The 23,147-nt window shown below is 44.2% G+C and overlaps 1 protein-coding gene across 2 annotated transcripts in view; it reads left to right on the top strand.

Annotated features, from left to right (window-relative positions):
• The window catches only part of REEP1 (receptor accessory protein 1), a 64,232-nt gene that overhangs the window by 13,627 nt on the left and 27,458 nt on the right, over positions 1-23,147 (top strand). Inside the window, exons 2-5 of one of the 2 annotated variants that reach the window (XM_033060085.1) lie at positions 13,855-13,927; positions 16,689-16,765; positions 18,356-18,476; positions 20,036-20,149. In XM_033060085.1, coding sequence (XP_032915976.1) covers positions 13,855-13,927; positions 16,689-16,765; positions 18,356-18,476; positions 20,036-20,149 — 385 coding nt within the window. Of the gene's footprint in view, positions 1-13,854; positions 13,928-16,688; positions 16,766-18,355; positions 18,477-20,035; positions 20,162-23,147 lie in introns of both variants that reach the window. The other variant, XM_033060086.1, reaches the window with a different exon arrangement.

Genomic DNA, 23,147 nt, shown 5'->3' with positions numbered 1-23,147 from the left:
GAAAATATCAGAAATTAAAAAAGAAATCGAATATTAGGCAAGGAATACAAAACCTACTTTAAAAAGTACTTAAAAAGATAAAATTATTTGAGAGGAATAGGGAAGGAATTGTTCTTTTTGTAGCAGAAGTGTATTAACTTGTGAGGTGAATCATGATGTAGGAAAGTTAAATAGATGTAGAGAGATTTCAAAGTTCAGAAGAGAAGCCTTGCATTTTAAGAAGCATCCTATAGTGGCTAAGGAAATGTGTCCAAGTTCCAGTTTTCTGTCTTGATGCATATACACTTTTACATATGTACTCTTTGTTGAGCAAAACCAGAGATTTTAGAATGCTCTGTACAAACTGCATGAGTTATATATGTCCCATGCATCTGCAAAGTGAATTGCAAGTCAGAAATATTTAACTTCAGCTGCAGTTCTGGGCAACATGCAGGTGTTACTGAGGGGATGGGCATGAATTTTGGAGGCTGGGCAACTGAACCTCCACCTGGGGTATCTTAGCCCACCCACACTGTGTGCTGGTATGCTCTGAGACAGAAACAGAGGCAATATCCTGCCCAACCCAAGCAGGTTAGAGGCATAACAGATGCAGATTTTGTGTGTCAGCACTGCATGATGGATGTCCAACCAGGGGAATGCTCAGCTGGGCTGATGTGGAACCAAAATACACACGAGGGGGTCTGAGAACTCAGCTATTTCCCAGAGACTGAGAGAACTAACTGAAGATGTTGGAGACTTACAGAGATGTTGGTATTTCTGTGCCTAGGGTACTGCTGTGTCCTCAGATACAGTCCTGAAAAGCCTGTTAGAATTATTAGATCAGAAAAATTAAAGATTCCCAGATCCTGGAGTGTGTATTTATCCTGTTACTAACATAGGTCAACCTTTCAATGTGCTCAATGTAACTATTCTTAGGATCAGTTTCATTTAATCTTTCTTCATTCAACCTGAAAATAGAGTTCTCCAACTTCTAAAGGATGAGTTTAGGGGTTCTGGAGGAGATTGTCATTTAAGAAAGCCCTTTAAATCAATTTTAGCTTGATCAAGGCTTTGCAGCTCCTGATCCTTTTAAAAATTATCATAACATGACTATTAACTATGTATGGGCAGTTTACTTTCCCTGTGAGGTTCCCAGGGCTCCCAGCTGCAGCAGAAGAAAGGATGTGTCATTTTATCTCTAGATATGTACTGTGGGCCATGGTGTTTGGCACAGGGGTAAATAAGCTGATAATGACCTCTCTACTCATGGCTTTGTGTAAGAATAGATCATGCAACAACATTACCATAAAACCATTATACTAAACGGCACAGTTAATGACTCAAAGCCTTGCATGTGAGTGTGTGGCTGTAGAGATAAGGGAAAGCTGTTCCTCTAGCTCACCAAAAATGGCTAAGAGAATTAGAGCACTGTTTGTAAATATTCATTTCATCTCCCTACCCCTCTTTTTGAAGCCCTGCTAACAGCACCCATTGTGTGTTAAGTCCCAGAGTTAAGACAGTGTGGTGATGCTCTTCACATGCTTCCCTTGGCAGCCAAGTAGGTATTGCCCAGTTTAGTTCCTTGGGGACAGCAAAGGAAGGGATGGGGCTGAGGAAGAAGGAAGCAGCAAGGAAGAACCTCCTCATCATTTAGGGAGTGGATCCCTGGCACTGCTGCACCTCTGATCCCAGGAATGATGTATGATCATGTAATGCTGTTCTCTCCCAGATCTCAACACAGGGTTGGGTTAGCAAGAGGATTATCCAGCAGGTTGAAGGAAGTGATTGTTCCCCTCTATTTCTCTACTGTGGGGGATGTCACAGTTTCTGGCTGGAGCAGAGTATCCCATTTGAGTTTCCCTGGTAGAAGGAGAGCCCTGGCAGCAATAGTTCAGTGAAAGAGGGCTGGAGTGCATGGTGCACCAGGGCAGGTGAGTGGGATGTTTGTTCAGCCTTAATAAGAAATGGTGAAGGGGAGATGTCATTGCTGGAGGATTGTTACAGAGAAGGCTTTTTGTGGAGACACAGCAAATGGGGGAGAGGCAATGGAAACAAGTTGCAAGGAAATTCTGATTATATATAAAGAAAAGAATTCTTCAAAGCAAGGATACGCAAACATGAACAGGAGTTCAGAGATGAACATACTGAAAATTTGACTGGATGGACCCTGGGGCTCCTGATTTATCTCTGGCAGGGGATTGGTGCTGCTCCTTTGTTCCTGGGTGAGTCTGGTTTCTCCTGATTCAACCATGGAGGAAGTGCTGTTGCTCTGCAGTGAGCATTATCCATGGAAGCTCAGAAGCCAAAGTGCTGAGTGCTGGCTGTCCCATATAATTTCACGATTACAAGCCGCACATGATTATAAGCCGCACTTTACAATAAAGAGTGTGATAAAAGGTATCTGTTCTATCACCATCTGTTGAGGGTGGGGGCAGTGATCCTTATCTCCACAAGAGATATTCTGCTAATGGGCCATCCATTGAAACCAGGCAGGGCATTGTTCTTTATCTTTTCACAGCCCATCCTTCCTCCAGCCAGTCATTTTCTGCTCATGGCCATTGAGTCCCACTGTGGGACTGATAAAATTACTGCATCCCATTGGGAGTTGCTCCAGCCAGGGGGAAGAGCCCAACATTTCTTACCAAGATAAAAACAGAGGTTTTGGGACACTAAGGGAGCCCCTTTCTCCACTGGACTCCAGAGGAAAACCGGATTTCTCCACATCACCACTGGAGCTCCGGAGGGAAACTGCACCTTGTACAGGAGCACTGCTTCAACTGAGCCACATCTGTCACTGCAGGAGGATGCAGCCACCATGGGATGGGACTGCTGCCAACACCCTGCCTGACGGGTGTCAGGTTGTACTCTGACTGTGTCAGGGTTTGGAGTTTGTTTCTTTGTAGTACTGTATTTCTATTTTAATTTCCCTAGGAAAGAACTGTTATTCCTAATTCCCATATTTTTGCCTGAAAGCCCCTTGATTTCAAAATTATAATAATTTGGAGGGAGGGGGTTTACATTCTCTATTTCAAAGAGAAGCTCCTGCCTTTCTCAGCAGACACCTGTCCTCCAAACTAAAACAGCAACTTTTCGTTCTTTGTCCATATACAAGCCGCACCTGATTATAAGCTGCACTTCGGGTTTGGACCAAAATTTTAGTCAAAATGGTGCGGCTTATAATCGTGAAATTACTGTATTCTCCACGAGAACTTCAGAGGTTCAGTAGTATTTTATGTGGTGATCACTGTGGGCGAGTATGTACAGAAGATGTGAAACAAGAGGTGCCACTGTACTGTCATTTTGGTGTGCTTTTCATTCCATGTGTGAGCCCACGTCCACTGTCTGCCCATGCATCCCATAATGAGTCCCATACCCCTGTAGGTACTAACCACCCCCATCTGTGAAGTGCTCTGGGGAGCCTCTCCCATTAATGTGTCATGATGGGGCTGATGCTGCCCTGGGACAGCCCTGAGAGCTGTGGGGCCAGGTTATTATTTAGGCTCTCCCAGCTGCTGTTTTGTACCACTTATCTTAACACCATGATTTAGGATTTGCCACTAAATGCTCATTTTTCTTCTAATTAATTTTAATTAGAGGCAAAGAGCTGTCCTGGTAGTTGAAACTAAATTCAGAGGTGTAGCCAGCAGGTCTGATTGATTATTCATTAGTGGTCCATGGCTTCAGAACAGAGGCGTGTTTCCTTCTGCTTTCCTCTCCCTTATGTCTGGTTAGACTGGAGGCTGCTCTGTATCAGTTCAGCTCCAGCTGGAGATCTCTGCCTTCATGTTTATCTCAGCTGCACCATGCATTTCATTACAATGCTGTTATTATTTGTATAAAATGGAGGGATTAAAAAGGATGAATGAAATGAGAAAAGACCCTGGAGGAAAGAACTCTATTAAATTCCCACTAGAAACCCTCATCAAATACCTGTGAGAAAAGAAGTCTCTCTTTTTCAAACTGTATGACAGTTTCTTGTTTTCCTTTGTTTTGAAATAAAAATTGTGCAGTCCTAGTAAGAAAGCAGGTGCCCAGCCACTCCCTAGAATGTTTATAGTGCCCAGAAGAAATACCAATCTGTATGTGGGCCAGAAACAGCAACTTGGTCTGCATGGCCTGTGAACTCCCCGCAATTTTGCTGCTGTTATATTTAGCATGTGGCATTCAGATACCCGTGCTAACCAAAGCATGGAGCTGGGCTGAATATTCTGAAATTACCTGTAGAATCATCTTGCCTTAGCTTTCCTACGCTCTTGCTTTAAAACTGGAGTTGTAAACTGGGCACTGTTCATGTCCTGGTATGATTCTTCCTGTATGATTTTAATGTCTCACTTTCTTATCGTTAAAAATAGACACAAGCCACCAATAATCAGAATAAATTATCAGAAATCAGTAGTAATGCCACCAGCTTTGATATTCACATCAATAACATTTATACCGCACTTTGAAATCCTTCTTTGAAATGTGTTATCAAAATGAGAAGAAATGTTTTAAAGATGTGTGTGGATTTTTTTTTTGTTTGTTTACTTAACTAGTAGGCAGATATTGTCTCTGGAAGGTGGAGGTTATGACTGAGTTGGGTCCCATTTGTTTTCAGTGAGTCTGGTCCCTCAAAATGTTTGGTCTTCTGGTTTTTCTGGTTAATGTTCTGGAGTCCTCAGAGTTGAATGACAGTCAGTTCCTATGGAATGAGTTATGCTGTTTACTGTTGATTTACCAGCATCCATCATCTCTGCCGTGGCCCTGCCCACAGCAGGAGAGTTGGAACAATAGTAAGAATTCACCCCAGGCTGTTTTGCACCAAGCTGGCTGTGACTAGTCCTGATACCTTTTTCTGTACCAAACTGCTCTCCTTGGCTAGGGGAGAGATCTACCCTGGATTTCTGTCCTCTGAGAGCTTCTGGAGAGCTCCAAGACCCAGAGGTGCTCACAGCAACCTTGGGATTGCTTGATTTGTTACAGTGGATTGTGTCATTGGTAATCCATGGAAAGTCAGTATTTTTCATTGCTTTAGCTGAATATCTGGGCCAAAGAGATCTTCTGGTTTAATTTTGAAATTACATTGAGCTGAAACATTCCTTGCATTTAGTTAAGCACTTCTAGTAATGTTCTGTCCCTGGGAAGCTGAATAACAATACTCTAAGGAGGTTATGTTGCAATTGATTTGGATGTGTTATAGTTTCATTTAATTTTTTATTCCTGTTTTCTATCCCATGAGTACACCACAAGAATTCTAAAGCTGTCTTTCAGTGAGGGATAGATGAACAGGAGCTTTTGTTTTTCTCGCCACTTCCTCAGACAGTGGTGAGACACTTATGGTTTGGTGGTGGAAGTCTTCCATAACCTGAACTGAGCTTTCAGATATAGAGAATGTAGTAGGATTGTGCTCTCAATTAGAATTTCTGTATGTGGTTACATGTCCTAAAAGGTGATTCACATAATATCAGTCAAAATAATTCCAAAATAATACTTGCAACATGATGTGGTTTTCTATGGAAATAATACAGAGTTTCTCTGTTGATAAGCAATCCATATTTTATACCTTTTTTTAGCTTAGAAATTAGTTTGGTTAGGTTATAAGTTTTTCTGTTCCTTTTCATATCATGAGCCTACCATGAATCTGTAGGCTAAATCATAATGCAGATTTTGGGCCATCTGTCATCTCTGGAATATCATATCAGCGCTTCTAAAAAAACTTTTCCCACATAAACATCCCCCTCTCCAGAGTCAGGAAAAGCAGCCCTTCCCATCTAAAACATACAATTTAGTTTTCAAATTGCCATTTATTTGGCTTGGGCTCTCAAAGCCGGAACTCTATGGTCGGTGCTGGAGAGGAAAACATCAGAGCACACAGAGCCTGAGCCTCTTTGGGCAGCGAGGCTGGGTGAAGATCTGACCCAGTCACAGAACAGGAATGTTTTCTTCTGTAGAAGGCACAGAATTTATTGCCCTCAGTATCACACTTTGATTAATTACTTCTTCTTCCCCAAGAAGTGCTGAAGCCGTGGGCTGTGCCAGCGCTCAGTGAGCTCAGTGCCCTGGGCTGTTTTCTTCTGCTGAGCTGGAGCGCAGAGCGGGGAGGAGCAGCGACACCCAAAATGGGCCACGAAACCCTATCTGTGACAGGCAGCTGCTCAGAGCCTCTTGGGGTGTGCCAGGCTCAGTGTTCTTGTTGATTGCAGCTTCTCACCAGCCCCACAGCAGCCCCACACGCTCCCTACACAGACCCCCTTCCAAACATTGTCTGGGTGACAACAAATTCCTCTCTCATTGGCGCTCTGGGCTCTGCGGCTCTGCTGAAGGCAGCGTGAAGTAGAACAGACCAGCTTAGTAAACCTCTACCTGCAAGGAATTTGCTTCCTAAAATAGCTGCAGAGCTGTGGGGTATTTTTATAGCAGCTACACAGGCATTCTCTGTTCTGAAGGAGTGGAAAGAGGACTTTAAAGTGTAAATTGATGGAATTCTGCTTGAGTTTGAAGAGAGTCTGGAACAGTAACCCTGGGAAGGGTTAAGTGCCTACCTAATCTTGAATGGACTTTAAATATGATGCTCAAGAGTACCCATGTAAACATAACCCTGTGAAGACCCTTCACTGCTGGTAATTTTTCTAGGAATGTCATGCTTCAGTAGGCATCACGTGCATTATCATAACAATCCCAATATTTAACAAGGTTTCACCATCAGTGATAGAGTTGTTTTAGTTATTTCTATCTTCTTCCTGGAACAGAAAGTGTGGAAAAGGGAACAGTGGGGGCAAGTTTATCTTGTTTAGATCAGTCTGAATGTAGGATTTCAATGTGAACAAATGTAATAGCTCACAGAATCACTGAGGTTGAAAGAGACCTTCAAGATGATCCAGTCCAATTGCCAACCCTGCACAGCCACAGCCACCCCTAAACCATCTCCCCAAGTGCCACATCCAGACACCTCTTGAACAGTTCCACAGATGGTGACTCATCACCAATTATTCCAATGCCTAACCACTCTTCAAGTGAATTTTAAAAAAATATCTAATCTGAACCTCCACTGGTGCCACTTAAGGCCGTTTTCTCTCATCCTTTCACTGCAGACACAGCAGAAGGGATCAACCCCACCTCACTACAACGTCCTCTCAGTTCTAAACAGCAGTGAGGTCTCTTTGGGCCTCCTCTTTCTCCAGACTAAACAACCCTGAGCAGTTCCCTGAGCTGCTCCTCATAGGACATGTCTTCTAAGTCCTTCACCAGCTTTGTTGTTCCCTGGACATGCTCCAGCACCTCACTGTCCTTTTAGAAGTGATGGGCTCAAAACTGAACACAGCACTTGAGCTGCATCCTCACCAATGCCCAGCACAGGGGGACAGTCACTCCCTGGAATTGCTGGCCACACTGTTGCTGATACAGGCCAGAATTCCATTTGCCTTCTTGGCCACCTGGGCACACTGCTGGCTCATTCCCAGCTGGTTGTCAACCAGCACGCCCAGGTGTCTTTGTGCTGAGCAGAAAAGCACCCTGCCCCGGATGCACGGGGTTGTTGTGACCCAAGTGTAGCTGTGTGACAGCTCCAGGCTGGCCAAGGCCAGTTTCTCCACCCATCCCCACTGCTGTTTCCTCACCTGTTTGTGCCTGGCCATCTGCCAGCTCCTGTGTGAGGAGTGCCCTGCCTGAGGAAAACAAAAAAAGGGTCATGTCAAGTGGAGAGGAATATGTGCTGCTTTCAGAAGGTGAAGACTGCTTAAATTAGAAGCATCAAGGACAGTCCTTGACTTGCTGTTCCTGCTGGAAGGCCAGTCAGTCCCTGTGCCCTGCAGTTATGCTGGGAGGAGCATTTAGGTTTCAGCAGCCATTAGGTTACATTAACCAAGATGAAGTTTCACTTTGCTTCTGTAGTGAAGTGGTTGAGAAGTCAAAGGTGGGTCTGGGTGGAAAGCAGAGCATCTTTGTGTTGGACACAGAGCCCTCCTGGCTCTGCCTTGTGCTTCCTTGGTATGGGTGTGTGTGTGCTTTGGAAGTGCAGATGTGGGGACGTGGTTTTAGCAGGTCAGAAGAGCTGAGCAGGTCACCAAGAAGGTGCAGAGGAATGTTTCCCAAAGCAGAGGGATGTGCTGGGTGTGCAAGTGGAGCTTTACCTGCCAAGGCAATGCATGACTGGCTGAGTGGCATGGGCACACCTGCACATTTGTCCTTGGGCACTGACCCAACCCTATAAGGATGTTTTTTTTAAGTTGCAAGTAGAGGTTGAAGTGAGCCTAATCTGTCTCAGAGGTGTCAGGACCCAGCGCTTTCCTTGAGAGATATTTTTGTCATGAGTATTCTCAGAGTGGATCAGGATGTCAGTCTGGCATGGTCAGGTATCCACATCTCTTGGGGCCCAAGGTGGGGATGGTGTCAGCTGTCACCCTGGGGTTGAACAGGCAAGCTCCTGATTTCCCTGGAGCCACCATTCTGCTGCACAGACCGCAAAGAATTTGCAGGAGCCACCTCCTAAGAGAATATAGCCCAGAGCCTCCTCTGCAGCTGGTGCTTCCTCCACCCCAGCCCCTTCTTGAATATCAGGCATTGGCCTGTCCAGGGACTCAAATTAACCCTTTCCCTGACCTTGTGGACTACTTATTTTCACATCCCTGACTGCTGTGTTTCAACTGGGAACCTTCAGTGCAAAGACAGTGACATTTATTTTTAATCCATGGCACTGTGTGAACATTAATTAGGACTGATAATAAGGAACACAAACCTATTGGCACCCTTCTTGGTGGTATCATTGAGGAATGCTGGCATGGTGACAGCTCAGCTTCTGCTGTCTGTGTAAGAAGCATGCACTAGCCATGAACATAGTGAGAAAATAGGAAATATCTCACTGATTCCTAAATGTGTCCATCCCTGTGAGCAGAAGTTGCCATCTTGGTTGCTGTGCTGGTGAAATGGGAACATTACTCATTTATGGGCAAAATAAGGTCTGTTCTATTTGTGTTGTGGTAGTACAATGTTCTAAGTGTTTGGGCAGCCCAAACACTGCTGGTGGCATGGTAACTAGAGGAGCAAAACTTGGATGGCTTGGGATGTAGACAGCCTGTGCTGGTATATTTGTAACAGCAGGTTACCACGCAGAAAATACCCCTGTGGTTAAAAATGCTCCAGGGAGTGGATGTGCAGGCATTTCTAGAGGTAACCTGAGTCCAGGCAAGAACTCCTGAGAATCACTAAGAGCCTTTCCATTTATTTCAGTGGCTCTACTTTGTGGAGCGTGAGAGTTAATTTTGTGGGTAAATGACTTTTCCATGAGGAAAGCAGCATCACCAAATCAGAATTTGAGCTGTCCTGTGGGACCCTCCCAGGTCATAGTGGCAGCTCTGAGGCTGTTCCCCAGGCTGTAGCCTAGATTCTGTCTGGGGATGGTCTGTGCTCTTTGATGGTCAGATCTGCTCCAGCAGATCTAGAGGAGGAACAGAAGGATTTAATAGCCAGGTCTGACTGTGGCTGTCCTGGTAAGTGGAGACAGAAGGAGATTTGGTGATGATGCAGCTGCTCCCCTGGAATATGGCAGGGTTTGCTAAAGAGGAGCCAACAGTTCAATTGCTTTACTATTCCCCTGACAATCAGGAAACCCCACAATGTGGGAGGCTTCATTCTTTCCTGTCATTTAATGGGAAACTTGGATAATGAAACCCAAACCCCAAATCCTACATAATGTAATTGTATTAATAAATACAGTTCATCCATTCCACATATCTCCTGTTGATAAAGGGGGTTTCTCCCCTCCTTTTGCCTTTGTTCTTTTTATTGAGTTTAGCATCCTCTTACACTGCATCAGGGGGAATAAATAACCTCAGTTATTTGTCTTTGTTGCAAAATAAACAATTACAGCCTTTACAGTCCCTCTTATGGATCCTTCCCAGTGTACTTCCACTTTCCCTGTCTTTCTCTTTCCCCTCCTGCCTTTGTGTCTCCCTTTTGACAAAGGATGACCGGAAGCAATGTAATGATCCAGACTGGGGATTGCTGCTGCTGAGGTACCTAATAGGATTATAGGATTTTCAGCATTAATCCTTATCCTATTCTTTAGGCAGACTAACCTTTTACTTAGATTTTTGCCTCCTGTTGCACAATTATTTGACTCTTCAGTGATTTCTTTACAGCTGCTGTTTTGTCCTTTTTCAAGGTGATTGTAATTTGTGTAGACCTCTGGCACAGAGAAGTTTAAGAACTATCAGGCTGTTGTGATTATTTGTCTAGTGCTGAAAGTGAGCTTTTCCTAACTCACAAATGGATATCTCCACTTTCTTGCCTGTCTCTATACCCTGAGGGTGTGTGCTTGCTTTAGCCCAGACTACAGAACATTTCTGTAGCTTTAAATGGAGCAACTATTGTACATCAAACTCTGGGAGATTTGATGATCAGGATATCTGCTTCTGCACAGAAGGTAAAAGGGCCAAGGCTTTCCTGGGTACACAGCTCATTCAAAGAAGCTTTGAAAGATGGAAAAGATGGAAATGGGTGGGGAGTGAGTTGACTCTGGTTTCCTAAGGAAATGAGACTTAAGTTGTCTGTTTTTCCACTGCTGCAAAACTTTTGGATCTGCAAAGTGGTTGTGGCCAAAATAGATGGGTCAGAGAGGTCTCAAATATAAATTTCCTACATTATTCCTAAGAATTAGCTGCTAGATGTGAGACTGTTTTGTAGCACTGCCAGGAGGTAAAAGCTGCAGTTCTGACTCCATAGGTAGGTCATTAATTTGGCTGGCTAGCACCAGGCAGGCAGTGCCTGTAACACAGAAAGAGTTACAGCACATCTGAGTCCCAGGTCAGCTGCCAGCTGTGGGAGGGAACTGAGGGGCAGTCCTGTGATTTTGGGATGTGGGAAGAAAGCTGAAGGTCCTGTGATCTGGTTCAGAGAACATCAGAAGTGTTGCAGAAGAAGAATATGGAGATGAGGAGGACTGGGCAATGATATGTTTGGAGCTGGTGTGGCTTGGGCTGCTGTCTCAGACTGGGAGCTGTCGGGATGACTGCCAGGGAACAGCTTGTTTTGGGGGCAATGGAATGATGTGCAATGGGGGAGCAAGGAGCACAGGAGCTCCAGGGTGTGGGAGAATACATGCAGGGAACAGCAGAGGAAGAGGGTGGTGGCTCTGCAGTTATTAAAGGAGAGAAGGGACCGAGGTAGGATGTGATAAAAGAGCAAACTAACAGTGGTTAGGAACAACGTTTTTCAGGCATGGAAAGCAAGATAATTTACTTCAGTTTGTTAGGCTGGGAGTGGGGGTGACAGCAACAGGGGTGAGAGATTTAAACACTGGTGCACCCAAGTGGGGTAGAGACCACACAAAGGAGTGGAAAGGAGACTTGGACAAGGAAAGACTTTATGTCTTTCAGGGGACAAAGGAGGGACAGAGGATCAGCCTCAGGTTTGTGTATAGCGTGCAGAAGGAGTGATTTGGCAACAGCCTGAGCATGGAGATGAAGGAAGGCAGGAATCAACAATAACTTTAATTACACGGGAAGCTTGGATGAAGAGGAAGTCAGAATTATTCAGCAGAGTAGAGGAACTGAGGGAAGAGATGGAGGGTTGATGTGTGTGTTTGTATTAAATCAATTGTACTCAACCCTCATCCAAAGCCAAGTGGAGACAGTAACTTCAAGAGACTTTTTGGAATATCTCTATATGCAAATATTTGTCCTAAAAACCCTGAATGTGCTTTACAGAAATACCCAAACATCTTTTGTCTTCCATTTGTAGAGTGTGCCAAGAGCTTAAGTGACCCCAAACCACTTAGTAAGCCACAGCAGTGACAAGACTGGCTTCCAACAATCCTTAAAACAGTTTTCAGTCTGGTAAACCACAGCAGTAATAAATGTCCATATATGCACACAACACACTGCAAGGCAAATCAGTGAAACTCTCAATCTCCAGTTTAGGGAGATCACATCACCTTATTAACTGTCCCTTGCTCTGCACATGCAAAATTATTGCAATTTCCTTCCCTCACAGGATTTTATTTTTTTTCCAAAGTATTTATTGTCTGCAACAAATTATTTTCTGGTATTCCTATAAACCACTTGCTTCTTCAGGATGCAGTGACTTTCTGTTACCAGCACAAACTGAGGAAATGAATATCAATCATTCCGTGATTATTTGCAGGAAATAAAAGTGTGGAATAGCAGCCAGCCTAGGCCAAGAAGGAAGAACAGCATTGCAGTGCTTTTTATAAGCAGAGCCAAAAATATTTTTCGTGTGCTCAGCTGTTATTTTCTGAATATTGTAGCTTTCTTCCTTTTGTGAACTCTATCTTCTTTGGGTTAGCTCCTGCTACCACTGAACTGGGAATATTTGTTATTTGCCTCAGTGAGAACAGGATCAAACCATTGTCTGTGTGTTTGTCCATGCCTTAACCCATGTTGCTGTTTGGTGGGACAAAACCACTTCTGGTTTCCCAGAATCTGAGTGTTTGTATATGATCCTTGCAGATAGCACAAACCCCTCTGAGTGAAATTGGTTTGGAGCTGGCTGTTTCCAGAAAAACTTTTTGAAACCAGTGTGAAGCCTCTGTAAAATGTTGAATCTCCTCACTCTGGCTGCATTTCTGAAATCTGCCTTGTGCTTCAGGTTCTGCTAAGCCATGCTACAGTGAGCATGATGAATAGCAGGCAAATTGCCTTCAGTCACTGCTTTGGAAACCAAGATGTGTGCTGGCTCACCCCATTCTTTCATAAATACCTTCCTGAGCTGCGGGAAGTGCGATGGTGCACCATATCCCAGAGTGTTAATTTTTAATGTCTTATGCACCTAATGGACTTGACTGTAATTATGAATCCCATGGCACACAGTCACTGCTGGCAGGGTGGAAAAAACATGACTGCAGGTCCGTGTGGCTCCACAATTAGGGATTGAAACATCGATCGTTTTCACTCCCTGGAGCAGAGGAAACAGTTGTATGAATTTAAAGCAAAAGCGAAAGATGGGTAGTTGCAAGCCAATAAGCATTACCCTGCAATCTATTAAATTTAGACTTTGCAGCATCATCCTCCTGCATTGAATAAAACTGACTGAAATCTGGGCAGGGCAAAGTGGTTTTGACAAGCCTATGCTTACGTCCAGAATAATCCAAGTGAGCAAGCGTGTAGGCAGTGATGCAGAGAAAATCTAGTATAAAAAATTCTCCATATTTTTTTCTCAGTAGTGCTATTTTTAACTTACAGATCCTTGTTTCTTTCTTACATGAAATCTTGAAGCTGACAGCATCCCTTTCAGACTTGGAAATGAAAGGAAGCTGTCTGAAAGAACAGCAGAGCTGGGATTTTTAGGCCTGTATGTTGGTATATCTTGGTGGGCAGATTCTTCCTTCTTTCATGAGCCCACATTGACTTTACTAAACAATGCAGGGCTCTTCTATATACCAGGTTTAATGTAGGATAAGGCACCCAAAAGAACTTGGATCCTGCTTTATTATCTGCCAGTTTTTCAGAGTACTGAATAGAGGGAGAAGGGATTTTAGACAAATAATTCTCTCCCTGAAAGCAATACTCCCATATTCCTGGTGTTGCAGTAGATTGTTTCAAGATCAGATTTTTATTTTCGCTTTGAAAGTGTGGTGGTGAACTTTTTTATTTTATTTGGTTATTTTGTTTTGTGTGTAACTCATAAGCTACAGCTTTGGAAACAATTGCAAAAGGAAAATCAGCCTGAATCTCTGCTCTTCATTCATGTCACTGGCAATAGCTGTTCTGAATTCAGTGATGCAAAATCACTCCTGTACTATACTTAGTGCACTCAAGCTTAAATCAAATCCTAACACTTTTTACCAGTACAAAAACCACATTTAAAACACAGGGAAAAAAAAACATTTCCCTGTGACAGGAAATCAATTTAATCCATTTATTGTTTGTTTGTTTTTTCCAGGCTTATATTTGGCACACTTTACCCCGCGTATTATTCTTACAAAGCCGTGAAATCAAAGGACATCAAAGAATATGTGAGTAATGAGGTTTGTGGCTGTGCTGGGGGGGTTGTTTTGTGAGATTGCTCCTCACCACACTGGAGAGGTGTTGCCTGTATTCTGGGAAAGCTCATAAAGCAGTCCAAGGGGCACACTGGCCTGAAGGACTGCACTGGTTGATTGCTGGGCACAAATGAGGTTTGGGTTTGTGCTTCTGGCTCCAGTGCTGAGCTGATGTGCTCCTCCTGACAAATGTGTGCTGTTCCTCTGGTGGTGAGATATACAGTCGACTTAAAAGGCATTTGGCATCCAGAGCTTTGTGTGCTCTTCTTTGTTTCTGAAGAGCAGCATAAATCAAAGCCTTTTCAAAAAGCCTTGAAGCTTTAACTGCTCATTCAAAACAAGGATAAGAGGAGGCAACTCGAAGTACATATGACTGAATCCTCAGACAGAAACATCCTTCCTTGCAGAGCGACCTATTTACAGGCAGGTCTGGCAGCTGGGGGTGCTCTCTTTTTTATTTTTGCTGAAAAATCTTCCCCAGGCCCTGGTTTCTAAAGGCATAAGGGGCCATCAGGGAAAGTGAAATGAGAGAGAATAAAAGCACTTGCATGCTGTTGGGGTCCTGTAGGATTTGTTGTGCCCTTCACAACCTGAGCTCTTTTAATTTCTTTGAACCCAGCTCAGCCTCCAGATCTTGACTCTTCAATCCTCTCAAGATCCCAGGGATAACAAGCCCATTTTCTCATCTGGATAACAGCATAGATGTCTATCCCATTAAATCTTTAGTGCAAACCCAATCTGGGACTCACTGTGATTGCTAAGAGTTTTGTTTATAATTTTCCTCCTTCAGAAAATGGTTTTGGGTATTTTGAGAATAATAAGTGTTACAGAACACAGCTGATAGTTAAGGCAAAATGTCTCTGCATCTCTGTGCTTCTCAGGGCCTCTTTGCTTGAAAATGCTGAAGAGGTGCACAAGCATCTCCAAGCAGTGTCTGCTACTGATATTTAATGTTTCCATAGTCCCTTTCTGGAAGGTATTTTGTTGAAGGGCCCAATTCCTGTTGGAAATTTAATTGTGAAAGAGGAACTCACATCAGACACTTGTGGTTGTGACGCAAATGTGAGAGCAGCTGATCTAAGACCTGCTCTGCCCTTACAATTGATTTTTTTTATAGCAGTTCTGGCAATGTATCCATTAAGACCTGATTTTAAAAAAAAAAAGTAATAATTTACACTGACAGAGGAAGAACCTTCATTTATTAATCAAAATTTATATCACTCTAAAGTAGTTTTTTTCTGCTTGGTAATAGTAATTTTGATGAATGTTTTAGGCTGATCCAAGCCCATCCACACCAGGTCTTGGTTTGTGTTTAAAAGTTTTGCTGGCAGTAGTGTCTGAGAGAACCATGTTGGTGCTGAGGCTCTGAGGAGTCACAGTCACATAAAAAGTCTGGCAGAAGCTGTGCTGGGAAGATGATGCTCTCAGGCATTTGGCAGTGCCATTATTGCTGTAACACTATATATAGGTATAAATATGCACATAAATATAAATCTCAGGAGAGCAGTTATGCAGCAGAGTGACAGGTGCTCAGGGAATAATTCCAGTACCTATAGGGAGATGGAGACTATCAGTACTGTCCCACTCTACTGGGGAGAAGATGGGGATATCATTTCCAAGCTGGTGAGATCCAGATTTATTGATGCCTCCGTCTTCCACTCCCCAGAGCAGTGCCTGGTGTAGGTATCACTCTTGTACTGTCTTCCCTCCAACTTTCCTTAGTCTATTGCAATTGTACCAGCCTTAGCTAACATGGTCCAATTCTCTAATTCATGGATTTTCATGAGTTTTGCTTCCTTAAGATTTCTGACACTCCAGCAAAGCTGCTTAGGGATCTCTATTTTCAAATACACCTAATTAAACAACAGTTGTCAGTTGAATAAACAACCTTTGTCTCACCGTCTTTTTCCATCCTAAGAAGAACCAATACTACATACTTCAGAGTAGTTGAGCTGTGCTTTTAGATGCCATTTAGTGCTCAGTGACACAAATTTCCAAATTCCTGAACTACTTGAGGTGCTACAGTTTATGTGACCAAGTCACCATCTCCAAAGACTCTCCTGCTGTCACCCCAAAGGAAACCATCATCCATGACAGTGGAGTTTCCCCAGTTGAACAGAGACAGCACAGCACATACTCTCACTACCAGTGAGAGGTAAAACACTCCCCCCAAAGCCCCAGGCAAGGGATTTAAACTATTGCCCTTGTCACTGTACTGGGTGTGGGTGTGAGCAGGCACAGCCACTCCAGGGCTGCCCACTGAGTCAGTAAACTGTGGTGAGTTGATTGTGCTCCTGAACCCAGGATTACAGGATGGGCAGTTGCCTCTTTACCTTTTCCTGGCTGTAGGTATTATGTAATTATATTTTGTCTTAACTGGAGTTTGGCCAACAATCTTATTTTAATATTTGCTATTAACATGAGCCAAGTGAGATTTTTAATGCCCTGTGATAGGGCTGCCATGCTCCAGTGGCCAGTGGAGTTTCTGTTAGGAGAGAGTCAGGCTTCTCTTCTTTTTCTGAAATCAGTCCTAAAGGCCGCAGTCACCTTCCCAAGGGCTGTGTAAATCTGACATGTTACGTGCTGAAGTGGGGCAAACTGGCACCTTCAAGTCCACAGTAATTGCTAAATACACAGTGGGGAGGGTGAGGGGATAAGAATTTCTTTTCCTGTGAGAGTTATTCTGTGCACTTGTGCCTGTAAGAGATAGTTTGAGACTGTTTTTGTTTACCAGGTCAAGTGGATGATGTACTGGATCATATTCGCGCTCTTCACGACAGCAGAGACATTCACGGATATCTTTCTTTGCTGGTAAGCATCAGAGGGGAGAGGCCCTTTGGCATGAGATGAAAAGAAAATGGAAATGTTTCCAAGGGGAAAAAAGGCACACAAAGGTGCACTGACTCCTGTGCAGGGCTTCAGCAGCTTCGAGTGCATAGAGGGTTTTTGTCTGCAGGAGACATGCTTCCTTTCTCAGTGCTGTCACAGGAAAAACAAGAAAGAAGTGGAAAGGCTCAGTGGTATCTCATTAGTGGGAAATCATTACTGCACTCTCAGGCCCTGCCTGTCAGAGAGGCACAGCTGACTGCCCAGTTGGATGCTTGCAGAGGTCATCACATAAATAAAGTTGATTTAGCTACGGGCAGGGTTTTAGACTTACCTGGCTGTATCCTTCAATAAATACACAGCCTGCATCAGGTACAAACAGCCCTGCAGCACAAGACTTTGTAGGCTGCTGTGTAGGGGTTGTTCCTTGGATGTTTTGCCTGACATATTCCTGGTTAGGCTGGGTTTCTGGTTTGATGGAGGACAGTGACAGTCCACAGTGTTGTGGCTCTCTGGTGCCAGTGGAAGAATTCCTGGTGACCTTTGTCAGAATGGAAGTGTGTAAATGCCCATTTATCAGATTCAGCTCTTTTTGGATGCTCAGGTTTGAAAGTGTTTGTTGCTTGGCTGTCCTTTATAGTAAGGTCTCTCTGCCAGAAACCAATGAGACCAGCAGACTTGAGGATGAAAATTTAACTAGTGCATGACCCTTACAGCCTATTCTTGCATAGCACTGCCTTCAGTGAGTCCTCCAGATAAAGGAAATCGGGACAACTTGGCAACATCAGATCTATTGAAAATGATATAAAATACATTATTGTCTATCTAATTTGCATGCAGACCTACCTCACCTGTGTTCATCTGGAGGTTTGGTTTTTTTGGAGGATGAATTATCACAGGTCTCTGCACTGCTCTTGCTTACAAAGGGTAACAATTGTCCATCACACCATTGTGGCAGCAACATGCCTGCCCACATGAAGATGGGTGGCCAGTCTTGAGCTCTGGGCTTCATCCTCCAGAAAAGAGTCTGGATAATTTAATCTCAGGATGTCCCTGGCTGCTTGCTACAGCTAAAGCATGTCCTGTTGTTAATGTCCTGTGTATTTTGCAGCCCTACCTGAAAGTCAGTGTGGATCTGCACCTTTATGTTGCTTGGACAACAAAGGTTCTTGTATTTCAGTTTCAGCCATGTAAGTGTTAGCTTAAAAGCTGAGAGGCAGAGAGATGGAACGTGCATAAATATATCAATGAAATATTGGTTTGCTGGTCTTTGCTTTTTTGCAATGACTGGGGATACTGTGAAGGCAGCACCTGTGATCTTTGCATATAGAAACCTCATCACACACCAGAGTCTCTTCCAGACCATTAAATAATGGCCTGGTAACCAAGTAAAGATTCACCCACATGCCTCAATGAGATGTGCTGAAAACTGAGTCAATATGCTTCAATCTTTAGATTTTCTGGTAAGCAAAAGCTGCCTTGAGCTAGGCTGGCAAATCCCTGCCTGTGCTGAGCATCTCTAATTAAGGGCAGTGGTTAAATTGGGAGCAGACAGTAACTTTCTTTTTCTTCTAGGTTTCCATTCTACTATGAACTCAAAATAGCTTTTGTAGCTTGGCTGCTGTCTCCATACACAAAAGGTTCCAGCCTCCTGTACAGGAAATTTGTCCATCCAACACTGTCTTCAAAAGAAAAGGTAATCACATGCCTGGACCCTCTCTGGGTGGAACAGAGCTATGGTGTGTTTGCTCCAGTCCCTGTATCATTCAGGGAATTCTTTTTCATTGAAGGATTGGGAGTTGCTGATTCTCTTCCTCTGTCATTTAATCCCCTCCTTTTGGTTGGTGTTTTTATCCTTTGTGGTTGTTGTGTTTTTAAATACTGGCATCTGTTCAGTACACTCACACTTATTAACTCATTTTTGTGCAGTTGAGAAGCTGGGAGGGAGTGGGATAAAAATACCTCCTAAGCTGCTTTGCATGTGCTGGGTGATTATAGCTGGAGTGCTCTGCTGTGGCTGGATATAACAAATAAGAGAAACTTGGTCTGGCAGCCAGGACTCCTCAGCTTTGTTCCCAGCTCTGCCTAAAACATTGTACAGGAATGAGACAAACAGCCCAGGCAGTCTAAAATGGGCTTAGCAAGCACATGCCTGGCTGTGAAATGTGGTAAAAAAAGGCATGTAGCATGTTGAGGTCCTAGGTTAAAAAATGTCTTGCCCAAATTAAAGATGCTAATTTTGGGAGGGGAACATTACAGCTTGGATCATTTGCCTGCCTGGCAGATTCCTGTGGCTGTGAATGGGACACTGCCAGGCAGATCCATTTGGTTCATGTGAATAACAGGCCAGGAACAGCTATTGTCACAGACCAACGTGAAAACTGAGTGAGTAACTGTTTACTGCCCTGGCAACTTGGAAATGAAAGCTCCATTTAGCCATAGGCAGTGAAGGAGCAGTTGGATCTCAGTCCTGTCCAAGTGGGAATCATTCCCCTGTCTCTGCTTCCCTTTGCTTGTCTTCTCCCAAGCAGGGCTCATGCACTTTGAGCTGTCACCTCTCACCCATGGGGAGTAGGGAGAGCAGCCAGCAGCTCCTCACAGCCTCCAGTCCCTGCTAACCCAGCATATCTACCAGCTGAGTGCTAAAAGTCATTGTTATCATTATCATCCAGACCCCAGTGTCCTGAGGGAGGAAGAATAAGGGCAGGAACCTCCTTAACTGTTTCACTGTATACTGAGCAGCATCAAAATCCAGAAACTCTGTGCCTACCAATTCCATGGGCATCTGTAGCTGGGCACTGCCATGATGTGCAGAGATATCCCAGATATTTCTGTGGCCACCTGTCCTGGACACAGGGCAGTGCAGCTTCAGCTGCCCACTGTCATAATATTAAGTTATTTTTAACTATGAGGCAATCCCATTTGTCTTTAGAATGCATGGTTTGCAAATGGCTGTCAGTCCATGTTGCTCAGGCAGATTTCTCTTGCTTCCAGGACCCCAACTTTGGGTGCCAATCTTCCATGTGTAGAATAAAGAGTTCCCAAACCCTGCAATGGAGGTTACTGCCCCCCAGAAAACTTTTCATCTTCGCAAATATTGGCTATGAACTTCTTTCCAACCAGGAGGAAATGGAGGACATCCACCTCCACAAAGTGTGCCCTGACTCTGCCAAGAGTTTGAGGCTGGGAGCATAAGCCTGAACTTTTCTTTCTTGTGCTTTTTCAAATTGTTTGTTTTGTTTTCTGCTCTGACAGGAGATCGATGACTGCCTCATCCAGGCGAAAGACCGGAGCTACGATGCCCTCGTGCACTTTGGGAAGCGGGGGCTGAACGTCGCGGCCACGGCAGCCGTCATGGCAGCTTCAAAGGTAAAGGTGCAGGTCAGCATGGTGACTCATTAACACCTTATCTGCATCCACTGCCAGCAGCAGCCACGGTGTGGAGGGGGACAGGTGGTGAGGACAAGGATTCTCTCATTATTTGTATAGTGACCTGTAGTTTTGTGTAGTGACAGGAAAGAAGATGGCATTCATGAAGGCTAAAAGTTGTTTTTCTGCAAGACATGCACATAACATAACTGGTGTATCATTCTCTGCAGAGATGTTGTATAAGAGTGAATGGGAAGTTTCTCTTTTTTCTTTCATTAGTTTCTTTTGGAGGATGAGTAGATATTGGACTAGGAATCTCACCTGAAGGGGTGCATTCTACACTCTCTTCATGGCAGAGCCAAACCCAGAAAAGAGCTGTTATCTCTTGTTCCTTTTCTTGCATAAAAGCTGCAAGGACTTGATAACTGCATTTTGGAGTCCTGCCCTCTGGCCACAGGCTATCATGGCTTAGAGTTGATGTGTATGGTGTGTTTTGGGGGTGAGACTTGGCTCCCACCCTGTTGCAAAAGGATAGTTAGGAACATGTGGACAAGGAGGTTACTGGTAGTAGGAACAACATGAGAATGGGAGTTGAAGGAAGTTATTTTCCTCTGCCAAATGCTTTTCCTATGACCTCAGGCACACCACTTTAATATGTCTTGGCCTTATTTCCTGCAAAAATGCAGAATGCATCCTTGGGAGAACAAATACCATAAAGTCTATAAAGCCCGTTGAATGCAAGGTATTACAGAAGGGGGGAGCCCAAAGGGTGTGCCATGCTCATGGGATCACAAGGATACACTAAACTCAAAAATTATCTCCCTTTTCTCTGCTTAGCATTGTGCAGACTGTGTTGTTGGGACTATGTTGTCCTGAACTGTTTTTCTTCAGTAGGGAGACTCTTCTAACCCAGAGACCGTGAGATAAACCAAATCTGGACTGAAACCTGGGGTAAACATGGAGCTATGCCCAATGAAATAACATTTTTGTGATGCCTCCAGGACATTTAACACTTTTGCTGCTACCATGATAACCTGAAGAAGTCACACTGGGGACATAAATAGTCTCTAGGAATGCCAGTTTTGCCAGCACTGCCTTTGCTCTGAGCCCCTTCCTGCAGTCTGTGCTGCAGACTGTCTGTGCTAGAGCTGTTTTTAGGACACAGTGAGAAACTATGTGTGAATCCCAAAGGAATTCTGGCTCCTCTCTAGGTAGATCCTGAACATGAGAAGCTCAACAGTAACCTAAACCCACAGTGCCAACCTGTTCCTCCATCAGGACTGCAACAGTGTCTGCATCAGCTGTTCATGTGGAATGAACAGTCAGCACCACAGTTCTCCTTCCCACTGGTTCACTTTCCTGGTGTTTTTCTGAAGAATCTCCCTGCCTTGAAATGTGGCACCAGTGGCAGTGGAGAGAAGAGGGAAGAGTCTCCACAGTACAAGGAAGCTGTTGTTTTTCATAGTTGATGAAACTTCTCATTCAGTGGTGGAAGAAAACAACTCTGTGACCCGTGTGGGATTATTGTACTGCACATCTGCCAACACGACTTGAGAGAAAACTGATAAGATATTGCAACCTGTAAATGGGCCTGAAGAGTCTTTCCTGCACACTGCTGTGGGGAGGGGAAAATTATTTGTTAATAAGATTGAGAGATTGTTATTGAATAGATTGATGGGTTTTTACAACAAAGCAAGGACTGTTCAAGTATTTTCTTCAGCCTTGACATTTAAATCACTCTGAATGTCTGAGGAAAAAATAGGACCCCTGGCTTCCTTCACTGCTTTGGCTTGTTTCTGTGTGCCTCAGGGTGCAGATCCAACAGAGTGAGAGCTGATCTGACAGCTCTCCTCCTCCAAAATGAGGTAGCTCTCCAGCTCCCAGTGTGCACCAGCATTTTAGACCTCCTCAGGTTGTCTCTAATCTATCAGAAAGTTAATCCTGAAAGAAAAAGAAAGGGGTGTGTTCTTTTGAGCATTGTGAGGAGCATGGCCAGAGGAAAGCAAAGTAAGATCATCCCTTCCTGGGGACAGATTAGCTGTGCTGTTCACAGAACTACACCCCAATCTGTTCCCAGTGTAATATCAGGAATGGTTAGAGCAGCTTCTGTCCCTTGCCCTTCTGAGACAGAATGTGCCGCTGTTCTGGCAGGGAGAGCTGCCTGGTGTGAGTTACAGCCTGCTGTGTGGCAGTGCAGGAATGCTGAGCTGGGGCTGCTCAGGTATTCAGGGTGTGATTGGGTGGGTGTCCCTGCTGCTGTGGAGGGAGCTGTTCCCCAGAGAGGAGTGGTACAGCAGGCAGGGGTAGGAACTGTTTCTGTTGCCCTGGTTTTCAGCTGCTGTCCACTGCATGTCAATGCCCTTACTTGCTCACTCGAGAAGGTATAACTGAGCCAGATTATCCTGTGTGAGAGGTGTTTAAATGACTAATTATCTGGAAAACACTTTGAGCAGACAGATGCCAGACCAGACTGCAGTGCTGTCCTTAGGGGGAAGCTTCCAGGGAAGGAGGAAAGAGAATATTATTTCTAAGGCTTATCATGGCTTTCTCAATGCCAAGATTTGAGGGTATTCCACTAGTCTGTGATAAGCGTTAAGTGTAGATGGGAAAGTGAGCTGTTCACTTGGTTTCAGCCTTTAAAGGATTGTGTTAAAATTGGAACCTATAGAGATGATGATTTATTCAGAAGCACTGAGCTCCTGCAGCTTCCATGGAAAACATGGCTTTTACCAGCAAGGGAATGTGAGAATTATTTATTCCTTCACCTCACTAGGTGAGGAAAAGATGCTTTTGTAGGCAGAAATGGACCCTCAGACTGTGCAAATCAACTTCATGTAGTGGCAATACACAGTGAGCTGCTGGGCTGAAAAGGGACTCTACAGACCTGTTTTTTGTAAATTAACTGAAATCTAAAGGCTCCTATACCTGGAGAACATCTCATGCTGTGCTTAGCCCTGTCTTCTCTGTTTGAGCTGTGATCCATCACAGTCTTTTGTTT

This window comes from Catharus ustulatus, chromosome 5 (genome assembly GCF_009819885.2).
Source record: "Catharus ustulatus isolate bCatUst1 chromosome 5, bCatUst1.pri.v2, whole genome shotgun sequence".
Taxonomy (NCBI): domain Eukaryota; kingdom Metazoa; phylum Chordata; class Aves; order Passeriformes; family Turdidae; genus Catharus; species Catharus ustulatus.
The sequence above is the reverse complement of the archived record's forward strand: the minus strand, read 5'-3'. Positions and strand labels throughout refer to the sequence as shown.